Source organism: Porites lutea, chromosome 7, assembly GCF_958299795.1.
Source record: "Porites lutea chromosome 7, jaPorLute2.1, whole genome shotgun sequence".
In the NCBI taxonomy this organism is placed as follows: Eukaryota; Metazoa; Cnidaria; class Anthozoa; order Scleractinia; family Poritidae; genus Porites; species Porites lutea.
Window position 1 is genome coordinate 26,074,873 of NC_133207.1, and position 14,310 is coordinate 26,089,182.

The window sequence follows — 14,310 nt, forward strand, 5'->3', positions numbered from 1 at the left end:
TAAGGCCCGATTATACAGGCGATTTTCTCTGCGATTTCGTTGCGATTTTCCAGTCTTTATGCAGCTGCTCCCGTAAAGCGCGTCGTGATATTAACACTTATCAAGCAGTGTAGAATTGTGGTTAATCTCACGCGAAAACTGAATCACCGATTAGTCAGCTCAGAATCCCAGGAGGTTCGAAATGACGGCGATTTTACAGAGGGACATGAAATCGCCGCTAAATTACACGCGCGATTTGAAGTAACATCAAAAATTGCTCGAAAAGTCACCTGTGTAAACAGGCTTCTACTTGCATATTAATGATGAAGTTGAAGTGAAGTTTATAACATTACCTTTTAATATTTCAGTTGAGACATTCTCTTGAGGCTGTGAGGGACTCAAGAGATGCAGAGGAATTATTGGAGATTTTACAGTCGCCTAACTTTCAGGTACGGTAGTCATGTTAGTAGTGAACGTGGCAATTTTGCCTTGGTAAATATTAGAGACCCTTACCAAAGTACGACGGCGAAGGTAGCGGGAACGTTTAAAACACGATAGGTTTGGTCATCATAACAACAACTCGTCTCGTTTATCACGCTTTTTTGTAGATTTTTTGCTGTTCCTGCACGACCACTACTTGAGATGGTCAAATTTTAAGTTTACTTGAAGAAGGGATCGACAAGGCGATAAATATTATTATGTCTGTCTGAACTCAGAGCTGGTCCCCTCACTGCAGTTTTAACCTGACTTCCCTGGGCCTAGGCAATCGTCGAACTTTTCATGAGACGAGCCAAACTTAGCGAGTAAAGTTCATGAAAAGATCGACGTATGAGGCTAAATAAACATTGTCATACAAATTTTTCATTTCTAGTATTAGTTTAGTTCGTCGCATATGCAGATCGACGTTGGTTCCAGAGACGATCGTCAGACGTTCAGACGGATAGAACGTGTTGGACGATCCAAACTCATTTAGACAAACTTAACTGAGCCAAACATTCGTCGACCATTTCATGATCTTTACTCAATAAGTTTGCTTCGTCTCATGAAAAGTTCGACGTTTAGCGTAGGCCCTACTTTAAATAACCTGTCAGTTGACCTGGAGCGCTTACCATTTGTAGCGAAATTCGGTGAAAAAATTCCGTCAAATGGTACTGGTATTTTTTTTGGGCACAGAAAACAGGAACATTGAGTTGTACCATTTGCAAAATACCGGTAAAATTTTCGCTTTCTCTCGACTTGCAGCCTGGTACTGGTAATCCAAACAAATGGTACAGAAAATTTCGGTCGTTTCGGTAATACCTCGAAAGGTATTACTTTTTTTCCGGAAAATTTCCACCGGGGTGAACCATTCCATTCGAATTCTCCCCGGAATTTTCGGGTGTTCCATGCAAATGGTAAGCGCTTCTGGAGGAAGGGATTAATGAAGGCTGAAGCAGAACCTTTGGGGATTTAAAAAGTCGTTTAGTTTCCCTAGGTAAACCTACCAATGAGATGCTGAGTTTTGGACACTGCACGTGCAGCGCGTGATTAGGTCCTAATTTGACCTAATTTGCAAGCGCTGTGTTCGTGTGAAGGTCTAAGAAAGCTTATTTCGGAGTGAAACGTCGTAAAATCCTGAATGTACGTGTCACCTCAGCTAAACAAAAACCCCAACTCTTCTGGGAATAATAATTTTAGTGACATAGTGTGGGAGTGTGACCACAGCGACTGGTTTTCTGTTCACCTACTTTCGTTCACGCGACTATTCATACGTTTTCCTTTCTCCCCTTCTCCACAATTTTGTTGACAGAGTCTCCTACTAGCGCACGATAGACTAGCGTTCAGGGAAGCTCTCCCGAGCGAAGAAGACGAACAAGAGATGGAGTCTGAACCAGAGCAGCATGAGGAGGCTCAGCCGGCCACGGATGACTTTTCACTAGTTGAGGACGACAACGTAAAGATCGTGAGAATAGATAAGGCAACTGATCCACTCGGAGCCACAGTCAAAAATGAAAATGGCACCGTGATGATTGGAAGAATTGTTAAGGGTGGAGCAGCGGATAAGTGCGGTGAGTAGACGTAACAGATCCGTTAGTGTGTTCGACTTAGGAGAACGCACTCCTAATCTGCTACTTTCACGATCCCCATGGTGCAATTTGTTTTCAGTTGCTCAAAGGACGATTATAAGTCCCGAGGGAAATTGAAAACATTACCTATGTAAAAAATTCGGGGAAAACAACTATTGCTTGTGCGAATGTGAAAGTCGTAAAATACAGATAGGAGTGAGATTGTATGGGGCGAAAGTTGTTGATAAACGGTATTCAACCTCGTCCCTAGGGCTTTTCGCTTAGAAAATGGGAGGGAAAAGCCATGGGGGCGAGGCTGGAAGGGAACATGGGACGCCTATCTGGCATCCCCGCAGTCATCATAGCTAACTTGGTCGAAATGGAGAGAGAGATCTTGAATTTCGATCCCGGATTCGAAGTCTCTGGACACACGACCAAAGTGAGCAGTTTTTGTTTCAGTTTCACTGGTGCCAAAATGTATCGGATTTGTCTCGAATCTAGAAAAATATCTCTAGTGTAAACTTAGCCCGGATCTGTTGGTACGTGCTGTTTTTCTGGTCAGCTGCTTAAGTCTTTCTGACACTGTTCTCGATGTTAAAACAGTGCTCTATTTGACACTGGCTAAACTCTCGGATAATAATCGCCTTTATGGATTTGAGACAGTTGACACGTAGCTATGAGATGATTCACGTCTGAACATTTCGTTGTATTCGCGCAAGCGCGCAATGATAACACCTAAACGCAGTTTATCTGTTCACGTATGTCAAGCAAATGTTGTGACCGTTCGACCCAGTGCCTCGCTTGGGAAAAACTGCTGTCAGGTGCAACTACTAAAACGTGAGAAATAAGAAACTCAGAGAGGGTGACTCATTTTAGGCAGACCATAGAATGAATTTCATCCAAACTGCTTCCCTAATCAACTGTTTAATTATTTTCTCATCATTGTTTCTTAGGTCTCCTGCAAGAAGGTGACGAAATCCTCGAAATAAACGGAGTGAACATGAGGGGCAAGACGGTAGCGGAAGTCTGTGAGCTGCTTGCAGACATGAATGGAACACTGACTTTCGTTTTGAACCCAGCAAATCGGTCGCGAGTTCCATCGGATAGAGAAGTCCATGTGCGCGCGCATTTCGACTATCACCCTTACGAGGATGACTTGATACCGTGCAGAGAACTGGGACTAGCATTCAGACGAGGCGATATTCTTCATGTTGTCAATCAGGAGGATCCTAACTGGTGGCAGGTTAGTGACGTCATTTATTGTAAAAGATGCGAGGGAATGTGTTGCCTTTGCGCGTCTTTCAGTGTACACAGAGTGCTTGACATGTACAGTTAGGTGAGAGAACCGGAATTTGAACTCTTTACGACCCTCGTTCTTGTCTGGGCCTGCCTTATACGTTCGAAGTTATCAAGCTGTTCAGTATAATACTGATGGAAAATCAATTCCAAAAAATTAAAGAAAAAAATTATGGCCTGGAATAATAAGTTTTCTTTTCACGAAAAGAATTGGATTTCTGCAAGTAACAATACAGTAACTCGAACTCTATACTAAAGGGAAACGAAAAACAATTCAAGTTAGCGTGGATTCGAGTTAACGGGTTCGATTGCAAAACTCAATTTGCCGTATTAAAAATTAATAGGTACTGATTTTTCAGCACTTCGGTGTATAGTGGACTGCAAATTTAACCTATTTAATCAGAATGGTAACATGATTAAGCATTTCTTCTTTTATGATAAAACGTGAACTGTTCGTGGCACCAACTTAAATCAATTGATGAAGTGTTGACCACTGTTAGTTTTAGTATTTTTACCGATTATACAAAAAGAAGAAGTAATGGGATGGCATCCAAGTGGAATTACAAGAACCAGAATTTGAGTTATCGGGTTAAATTTCAGTGAATTTGCAAACGAGGGAAATGAAATTTAGTTCGAGTTGGCGGAGAATTCGAGTTATCCGAGTTCGAGTTAACCGAGTAAAAATAAATGAAAAGTGGGATGAAATCCATGCAGGGGAAATTGGACTTAGTTCGAGTTAGCGGGGAGTTCGAGTTACCCGAATTCGAGTTATCGGGGTTCTACTGTAGTTGTTAACATCAAAGACAGGTTAAATTTATGCTGTTGAGGTCTTAGTGATGTTATCTAGCAAATATTTCTTGAGGTTAGGTTTGGTGTCATTGCTGATGAAAGTTATTTCATCTGACGCCCTTGTTTTTGGTTTAATTAACCTGAACAGAGACTGATACTTTATTGTTTTGTTTTTGTTCAGGCATGGAGAGCGGGGGAAGAAGGCAAAACATTGGCTGGACTTATTCCTTCCAAGCACTTCCAACAGCAGTGAGTTCGTTACTTATTTTGAATCATGTTCGACACTGATGTTCTAGAGTGTTTTTTGTCCCCGCGTCGTTTTTGCTTTCTGGTTAATAACTGGGTTATCTGATGAAAGGATCTTTCTTTCCCCTTTACAAGCTTTTTTTCTTAACTGTAAACCAAGTGAGAGTAAACTTTGCGAGGTAACACTTGCATGAAATGTTGAGATAGATTTGTGTTTGCAGAAAAGAGTCAATGAAGAAAACAACCCAAGAAGCGGAACAACCGAATAGAGAAAGTAAGGAACAGCTTATATTCTTTTGTTTGTTGTTTGCCGGCGCTGACCAATCCCAGCGTGAGCTGACAGTTAAATTAACTAATCAAACCTCGAAGTAGAAGCGTGTAGCGCAGTGCGAGCGCCAAACGCGGGAAACCAGCATACCATAGTCTCGATTGGGTTTTGGTTTTCCTTTTGCTTGGTTGAGAAAAGTGGCGCAAGATTTTTTGGCCAACCACAAAGCGGTTTAAACGAAACCAAGCCATTTTCGAAAGGCCGACGTCATCGGTGAGGACCGCAACGCTAAAAAACTGCCGTTCGCACGCTTTTTCATGTTCCTGTATTGCAGAATGTCTTTTTTATTTAGTATCCTTTAACGTGTTTTTCAAACGTTTTTCTTTCTCCTTATTGTTGTAATCATTTTTTTCTTACAGAGAGAGGATGCCTTTGTTTCAGGCGAAAACGAAGAAAAAAGGTTCTTTACAACGCTCAGCATAACGAAGGTTTGGGTTTACACTCTCTGTATTAATTGTGCGATATGTTAACTAAACAACGGGTTTTGGTTTTGTAGAGGCGTATTGGTGACGTGACCTCCACACTTGCATTTTTTTTATGATTGAACTCTTTTTTTTCTTTTTTTTTTTTGAACAAAAAACTTTTTATTTACAGAGAAAATACCCTCCCTTTCCGTTACGATCACAGTGAAACAAGTTTTTAACAATTTTTTTCGGGTCAATCAATTGATCACGATGACGTTTAAGGCTTGGTAGCTTGAGGAGCGTTTTCATCGGGAAAAAAATTGCCAGTTCCAAGCTCTCAGTTAGTCACACGAGACGAGCAAAAAAAAGCGGGTCGAGGCCCTTAAATAGGCTACAGAGAAATAGCCCGTGTTCAGACCCCTCATCCCCCCTCCCCTTCTCCTTTTTTTTTTCCCTTGACCCTTATGTATGGTTTGGCAGCTGAAATCTAAGGATAGAGGGTTTTGAAGTTTGTTTTTTGCGTTATCAGTACAGGGCTTAGTCTTAAGAAAGTTTTACTGCGTGAAGATTTCCACCACTCTTGGCCTTTTGACTTGCTTTTTTGTATGCTATGGAAAGGAGGAATTCAGAAGTCGCGTAAGACTCGGGCCTCGTTGTGCGGCGGGTGGCTAACACGCGACTCTTGAGCCTTCTCGACAAGATTAGAGGCCTTAAGATCCGACAACGGCCACGGCAACGAGAGGGTCAAAAACGCAGTACTACGACATGAAATTGCCTGATTTCGTGCTTCATGAAGGACGTAGACTAGCAACTACGAAATGTTCTTTCACTTTCTGAACTTGGACAAAACTCTTAGGAATTCAACTCCAGGAGAGTTCGCATACATTTGGTAAAGTAAGCGAGTTGGAATAATCACGATAGAGATTAAAAGACCGCTAATTCACTTTTTTAAGCGACGCTTTCCCTGCCGTCGTCGTCCTCGCTTCTTAAGGTCCCTTATAGTTACTCGTCTCTTAAGGCAAAGTTTTATGTTTGTTTATTACTATGCTTTTTTCGTAGTATATGTTGCCGACGAAGTTTTAACATACGAAGAAGTAGCGCTCTTACAGCCAGACCCGCAAAGGAGGCGCCCTGTGGTTCTTATAGGTATGTTGGCACAAACTACAAGTCTAAAACGCTCACCATTCTGCCTCAAAAATAATCGCCGTCGCTGGTTCATTTCTCCTGCTACGACGCTGTAACAGGCTACTTATTTCCCATGAAATATCGAACGTTTTTTACTCATTTACTTGATAAACTCTGACAAGAAGACAGTACAATTCTGTGGTCAAAATCAACTAAAATGCACCTTTTAATATCATGCATTTTACGACAAAATTCCCAAGATCTTAGTAATTTTGAGGTTTTGAACTTGCAAAGGATATTACGTAATTACTCCTTTCTAAAATAAATAAAACCGTTTCACGTTTGCTTAGAACTCGACTTAGCGTAAGTAAATGATAAAACCATGAGCGAGATCTGATGATAATTCGAGGTCGCTCTCTCACCCGCTGGTTTGATATGTTTCAACTTCTATTAAACCAGGGTTGTAAATAGCTAACTGGTTTGCTTAAACCAGTTTATATTTTCTCTTTTAAGGTTTACCTGAGACAGTTGGTTAATTATGATTTGTTAACTTTCAGGACCTGACAAAGTTGGTAGGAAAGAGTTAAGACAAAGACTTATTTTGTATTCACAAGAACGATTCGCAGGAGTGGTTCCTCGTAAGTATCGTTTGATAACCTTCAGTTTAGTCAGTACATGTCTATTATGCTGTGAGTCGGTCAATCGATTTATCAGTCGATTACTCCATTGTTTTTACACGCTTTTTGTTTAACCTGGTAGTCAGTCAGATAGTTTGGCAGTTAGATAAACGTTCAGACAGACTTAACGCAAAGCACTTTGATTAAGGTGAGAAAAGACTCGTCTATCCCTCTTTTCTTCATCCTAATGCTCCCACTTTTTGCGCGAAAATTTCAGGCCAGAATCGGCCTTGTTGGGTCATCCATGCTGATGTTACTTAGTAATGGTCCTAGTTCCTTATAAGTGTCGTTTGGTAACCTTCAGTTTAGTGAGTAGAGCTGTGAGTCAGTCGATTGATTGCGCTATTGTTTTACACTCGGTTTTTTTGGAGCCAGGTTTTTAGTCAGCCTCCAGACAGTCTGTCAGTCAGGCAGCTAGGCAGTCAGAAAAACATTCAGACGGACAGAGATAATGAGTCGTTCATCCGCTCAATACGTCAATTATTGTGTTTACTGCAAACACACTTAACGGAATGCACTTATATTAATTAAGGTAGGTGAGAAGAAGTCTTCTAAATCCTTTCGTCTCCATCCCACTATTCCAAGTGTGCCTGAAAACTTCTATCAGACGTAATCTAACCGTTGTTAATAACGAATTAACAGAAGTTCGTTTCGAATTTCCCTCTTACCTGATCAGCCAATCGAACAATGGCTTTTTTTAGTAGGCCAATCATGGCGCGAACTCAAATTTTGGTACACAGTTGGGAGCCCAGAAAAAAAGATTTCTGCGCCGGCTTTCTATCCTGCCCGCAGGCTCTTTGCTCGCTGGCTAGTTAGCTCGCAGGCATTGGTGTATTTGCTTAGCGTTACTTTTTATCCGAAGGCTTATACACAACAGAGTTAACTTCAGCCTCTGATTTATCTTAAGGGCCAGTATACTAAGCGCACAAAGCTTCAAAACCTTCTGTGTTTCTCTTTTAGATACCAGCCGGCCGAAAAGGCCCGACGAAGTGCATGAGAGAGACTACTACTTTGTACCGCTTCCCAGTTTTGAGGCCGATATTGTTTCGCACAAGTTTGTAGAGTACGGAGAGTTCGAGGGACATTATTACGGAACCGCTCTGGACTCCATAAGGAGAGTAGCCAATTCTGGAAAATATTGTATTTTAAATCTACATTGCGAGGTATGACACATCATTCTTGGTGCTGAAATAGCAAAAATTTTGCATGATTCCAGTCCTGAGCAGCAGTCGTTCCTCTCTAGAGAGCTCAAGGCGCGAAGAAACATGGGGCACGAGAAAGCGCGGGGTGCGAGAAATAGTAAGGAAGGGTAAAGTGTGTAGCGTGGGGAACGAGAAAGTATGTGGCGCGAGAAAGCGTGACGCGCGAGACATCCTTGCTTTCTCGTGTCCCGTGCTTTCTCACGCCTTACGGATATTTTTCATCGACTGGTTGGAAGGTATTTTTTTTCTTGGAAGCAAACACGAAGGCCATCCGTTTTATCCTTCTCCAGTTTTGCCCATCCGTGCTCCTCGTGGCTTTTGAGTACCTGTTTTCACTCCTTTTTTTCTGTTTTAATTAATCCTATGCCTTTTCAGTCAGTCATTTCCTCCCGGCATCCCGTGACCGATTTGGTATTTGCTGAATTAGCCCTTTATTGCTTTTCTAGACCCTGTAACTCTCAGCTTCTTACTTTTCCTAGGCGCTCAAGGTATTGAAAGCCTCTGATGTTAAACCTTACGTGGTTTTTATATCGCCGGCATCTTATGACAGAATCCTCACACTCCGAAGAGGGAAAGTCGATCCTTTCAATCCTAAACCGACCGGTCAAATGACGGTATGTTGTGCTGATTGTTTTGTCCATGTTTTGAGTTGCCCAATTCATAGTGCTCTTATGATTTGGTGATATTACAAGCGAGTTGATTGACTGCCTGTCTGTTATTAATAACATAACAAGCACTTTGATTGACTGTGTACCGCTGCCGCCTGTGGGTTTTCAGGAGAGTTTGATCCTTTTTTGCGATTTTGTGTGTTAGTTGTTACAACAAGCGCTCTGATTGGCGGCGTATCCGTCCTTAATCATATAACAGGCCTTTTGATTGGCTACGCATGTGCTTTGCTTCAACGTCTCTAAACTGGTTTGTGCTGTATTGTAATCTCGAAAAGAAAAATAGCGTAAGAATATAATTTTCTGATTTTCAGGATTCAGAGCTGCGTGATATGGTAGACAAAGGACGAGAAATGGAAGAAACGTACGGGCACTACTTCGAGAAAACGATCGTAAACACTGATCTGGAAAGAACGTTTGATGAACTTAGGCAAGTCATTGATAAACTTGATGTCGAGGCTCAATGGGTTCCAGCCTCCTGGGTAAACGAAAGCCGAGGCGGTTTGTAGTGAAACAAAGAAGTGGACACGAACGGCACGTCACCTCTGGTAACGTTCGTCACACGAACAATCTGTACAAAGGCGTCAGTGGGAAGTCTTTTTGGACATCAAGAACTTGTCTCAGTGGAAAAAGATGGAAGAAATTCTGGACAAGTAAGATTTTGCTATCCATTTAAATGAAAGAATCTTAAGTTATGTACAAAACTATTTTCAGTTACTATAAGATTACCAGCGCCGTTATTAACGATGTGAGCGTTTTAAGAGCTTAATTGCTTATATTTTGGACGAGCTAATTATCCTTTTTAAAAGATATCTAACGATCCTGTAATATAATCATAAAATTGTCAGTAATGTATGTAAATTTCGAATCGTTTTCTGCGTGAAAAGCAGAAAGTCTTGCCAAAACTTGTGATGGATGTCGATTTTGTTCAAAGTTGCTAGAGGTACGAACACCTTTTTCGATGGCTTAACAGGTAGTAAATACTAATATTTTACTTAATATTTCTTAGTATTAGCTGTTAAACCATCGAATGCGGATTTATTATTAGACTAACATTTCTTTGATTTAAGCACTTTCAGTTGAAAAGCTTTCAGTTGAAAAGCTTTCGTTTCCTTCGCATTGCCCATAATACACTTGGTTTGCTCCCCCCCCCCTCCCCCTTAAATTTTGCCTAACCGTGTTTTCCATTTCACCTGGGTATCACAGACCAGTGGCTGATCCAGACCTTCAGATAAGGGTAGGAAGAGGGGGAGGGGGCGGTCATCCAGACCCTGAGATAGGGGGTCCTGGTCTCAAAAAATTTTTTCCGCTATTTGGGCCTCAGTTTGGTCTAAAAATAAGGGGGGACCCCGCCCCCCCGGGCCCCTTCCCTGGATCCGCCACTGCAGTCGACCCAAGCAGGAGCTGATCAACTTGCTTCTGCCCTAAAGCCAAGAAAAATGTCATTCATCATGCAGAATTGACTATTTTACAGTTGTACTGTTATTACTGACCTTAGCTTTTAATGAATCTGAGGCAGCACGTGCTGTTAAAGCGTGATTTCCACAAGCAAAGCCAGTGGCTTGTATAAAATAAAAGTCACACTCAACCTCGCTATCACTTACAGGTTAGGCTACTAAACTGGTCTATTTTCTGCAATATATTGCACGCATAATGTCACAGACAATATCGTTATAGGCTGTTGCGAGGCAAACGTATATACCTTGTGTGAGAAGAGAGATAAATTTGATCTTTCTTGGATCTTAGGGTAAATTGGCTTATTCTTAATTCATTCATTTGAGAAATATATCCGTATTTCGTAAATTAAGATTTATTCAAAAGAAGTAGAAGATTTGTTATAAATAGAGCAACTGACGTAATGAACGATTCATTTTGCCAAGGAACGTTTAGTGTAGCCGTAATGCGAAATATTTTTGGGTTTTCCTCGTTAAATTTCTGTAATACAGTGCTCATGTTTTTCACATTGTAGCCTTAAATTGGTCTGGTTACTAGATATTTTACTACTGGTTATTGCCAATAAATTACCTTAATGTTTCCTTTATGTACATAAAACGTACCATTTATCTAATCAAAGACACCATAAACGCTTTATAAGTTGAAAAAAAGGCACTTGACGTTAGCGAGCTCTGGAGAACGTATAGAACTTCTAAGATACAGGGGAAAGCTTGACTCATATTTCAGCGGTTTTACTGAAGTGATTAGGTTATAGAGGGAAGAAGTCATCAGTTATAACACGTTGCCATGGTAGCTAAATTTCTGGACCTCAACAAACTGTGGTCCTGCAAATATGGCTGAAAAAAAAACTTAACTTAACTATACTCCTGTGTACTCAAGAACAAAACGGCAGCCCATACTTTTCTTCCGTCGTTCGACAATACAATTAACCGTCTCTGATTGTTGAGGTCCAGAAATTTTGCTACCATGGTAACGTGATGTCACACTTCGCATTATTATCTGTAATAATGCCACTAATCTTTATAGACTTAAAGACTGTTTACAGTCTCCCATTATTCGCGGAAAAAGGTGCGTGGCTTTACGTGAAGGTGATGTTACACGAGACGATTAGCAACGACGATTTTTATCGCAACATAGCGTTGCAATGTTGGAACAATGCTGTAATCCCTCGAAACAATGTGGCAACAATGTTGTGATGCTGTGCTGCGCTACAAATCGTCGTTGCGAATTGTCTCGTGTAATATCGCCTTTAGCCATGTTGGTTTAAAATGTACTATGGTGTAATCTGGGGAGGTGTAAGATGTGGCGAAAGGGGTGGGACGAGGTTCCCCGACACCCACACCGTCGGTACTACATTTGAAACTAAGATGGCCGCTCCTTGAAGTAGCATTTCGACTCCAACAATTTTAACAAGAAATGGGGGGAGGGGAGGGTAAGCAGCGTAAAAACTAAAGTTTCTCCGGCCAGCCATCCAGAAACCGCTCTATTTATCTTAAACAAGAACTATGTTCGCCATGATAGTTTTTTTAACGTCCAAAAGTCTTTTGTATCATTCAAAGATTAGTTATGCAAATATTACATTTATGTCTTGTAGGTTTTGTAAAAGATTGTAGTTATAATGAACAAAGTGAAGTCTGTGTTTTTGAAACAGAGTTTTGTGCTAGTAAACGGCTTCACTATTACGCCAAGAAAACTATTGACTAGAAAATACAAAGAAAACAATTAACAGAAAAAACTGGTAAAGAATTTGTGCGATAAAGGAGGCACAATTTACCAAAACTCAATAAGGATTTTCGCAAGTAATCTTCCCATATTGTAAATTTTTAAAGAAGCTGTTAATAATTTCGAAGCAAATATTTTTATATACTTCATGAGCCCTAACTATTTAATTCCTTCATCATGTTCGTAGGGTAATTATTTAGGACAAGTAACTACAGTTAATTATCTCTCAGACTGACACCTTCAGGATCAGCCCGAATTTTAGGCTTAGGGAACTGCACGACAGGGGCAATTCTCGTACCCAGGTCCCATCTTTTCTTTTGATCACGTGGTCTTTGGAACGGTGGCTCTTGTGAGAACTAGAATGGGCAGAGGCCAACTCTGGGTTTCCGTATTATGAAGGTGTCCGTTTAATAGGGTGACCACTATGAGAGAGGTGGTTGTAATATAATGATATGATATGATCGACAATCTAAGGAAACAGATGTCCTCACTCGGTTCCTACCGCGTTTTGTCTTCCGAAGCTGCGACAGCTAGTCATGGACGCGGAAAAACACAACATGAAGTGAAATGAGCCCCGGTAAATTGCGAAATACCCCACCTTCGCTATATTAGAACTCTAACATAACTCCGAGGCTTTATGGACAAAATTGCAAATTTTGCACGACTCCATTGTCTGACAAATCCCAGAAGAGACTTGTGCACAAAGAAAACCAAACCAAATACAGAAATATGACAAGAAAGCCTCGGAGCCATGTTAGAATTGTAATATATCGAACGTGGGCTATTAGAAACGCTGGTCAACTGTAGGTGGCTATCTGTTTTCATACGTTATGTGTGCGAAAGCTCAAGTCCTTGCGTTCATAGAAGGTGAAGCCTGGGGTGTAGCTTAAACAGGGACGTCACCAAACAACTACCATGCGTAGCAGGCGCGGGTTTTTTTTTTTTTTTTTAGGGATAGGGAAGAAATCTCGAGAACGCGCGGACAACTAAATCCTTTTTCCAGGCTTTGCGCGGCAAAGAAAACCAGAGAACGCTTGGGCTTAGTGAACTAGCAACTCAACAGAATTTACTGAAACACTTACTATGTAGGCAGTGTATTTTATGGGTTCAAATAAAGGGTGACTGCAACTTTCTCCTTGTCTTTTTTTTCTCTAGTTTGTCCTTTTACTTTTTGTGTGAAACAGGTAAACATCCATCGATCAAGGGCAGGCCCATATAAGGGAAATTCTCGCTGACATTATTGTAAGAAAACAAAGAAGAAACCGTTTTGCTTTGTTGCTGTTTTTTGTCAGTTTGATGAGCTTTGGTGCCCTTGCTTTTCCTGATTAACTGGATTTACTATTTCTAAAATAAAAAGTGTTCAAAATTTTTCTGGTGAGGTCCTGTATTGATTTCGAGCGATGGTGGGCCTTTCTCATTTGAAAATCAGGAGCTGGGACCACTGAATAGATTATTTTTGTTCTACACGGCTTCCTAACACAGATTTTCCCGTCGTTGGCTTCTGCCATTTTGCATCCCTTGGTCATACATCCTCGGACTCCCTCATATCGCGAGGGACATATTTGTCTCTTTAATCGATTCTGGCATGAGTAGTGTAATACGCAGGCGCCGGTTGGCAGCTAAGATCATATCTGAACACTGGACACTACACCCAAGTGGCCGTAATACTGAAGCCCTGGCCGAGATTATGATGCCCGCGCGAAGAATGTATCTCCAATTCCTAACAATTAGAGGTAAGAAATTTATTTCTCCCCCACCGGTTAAGAGGTCACAAGAATTAAGTATGTTATACTACTACAGGAGAAATTTCTGCAATTTGATTGGCTTAGAGCAGTGGTATTTCAACTTCAAGTACCTACATGTAATGAAAATAACAAAACCTTTGCGGGTAGTAGTATAAACAAATAATAGCACGATTTGTACGTAAAATTTGGCATAAATACCACTCGTGATATTTCAAAATTGTCCCAAATTACGTATAACAATCTCGAAATATCACTGCAAATCATGCTATTACCTATACTTATCACACCAGATGAACCCTCACTGTTCTTAACCTCCACGGGGAATAGCAGAGGCCTGCAGTTGTCCTTGGTTTTCGGCAATCTGTTTTCCTCCCCCCGCCGAATACCAGGCAACAGAGGCCTCTGCTGACACGGCGGACGCCTGGAAACGAGGAAGACAATCTGTGATGCAAAGTTATCCCGCAATGAAGATCATTTCCTTGTTTCTTTTTCTCCTTTTTTTCTCTTTTTCTTTTCCTTATTTACGACCGGGACTTTTTTACAGGCTTATTGGAAAAAAATCTGAGTGATTTGATAACATTTAGTACTCAATTCCTTCAAATTTGTTTTTGTCTTCGCATAATAAAACCATC

General features: G+C 41.0%; 1 protein-coding gene across 2 annotated transcripts in view; it reads left to right on the forward strand.

Annotated features, from left to right (window-relative positions):
• The window catches only part of LOC140944150 (protein PALS1-like), a 31,635-nt gene extending 18,569 nt beyond the window's left edge, over positions 1 to 13,066 (forward strand). For both annotated transcript variants that reach the window (XM_073393277.1, XM_073393278.1), the window contains 11 exons: positions 348 to 428; positions 1,769 to 2,027; positions 2,978 to 3,267; positions 4,291 to 4,358; positions 4,577 to 4,629; positions 5,043 to 5,111; positions 6,147 to 6,233; positions 6,770 to 6,850; positions 7,850 to 8,052; positions 8,571 to 8,705; positions 9,071 to 13,066. In XM_073393277.1, the coding sequence (XP_073249378.1) occupies positions 348 to 428; positions 1,769 to 2,027; positions 2,978 to 3,267; positions 4,291 to 4,358; positions 4,577 to 4,629; positions 5,043 to 5,111; positions 6,147 to 6,233; positions 6,770 to 6,850; positions 7,850 to 8,052; positions 8,571 to 8,705; positions 9,071 to 9,265 (1,521 nt within the window). In that variant the 3' untranslated portion in view covers positions 9,266 to 13,066. The remainder of the gene's footprint in view (positions 1 to 347; positions 429 to 1,768; positions 2,028 to 2,977; positions 3,268 to 4,290; positions 4,359 to 4,576; positions 4,630 to 5,042; positions 5,112 to 6,146; positions 6,234 to 6,769; positions 6,851 to 7,849; positions 8,053 to 8,570; positions 8,706 to 9,070) is intronic.
• Positions 13,067 to 14,310: the final 1,244 nt, after the last annotated feature.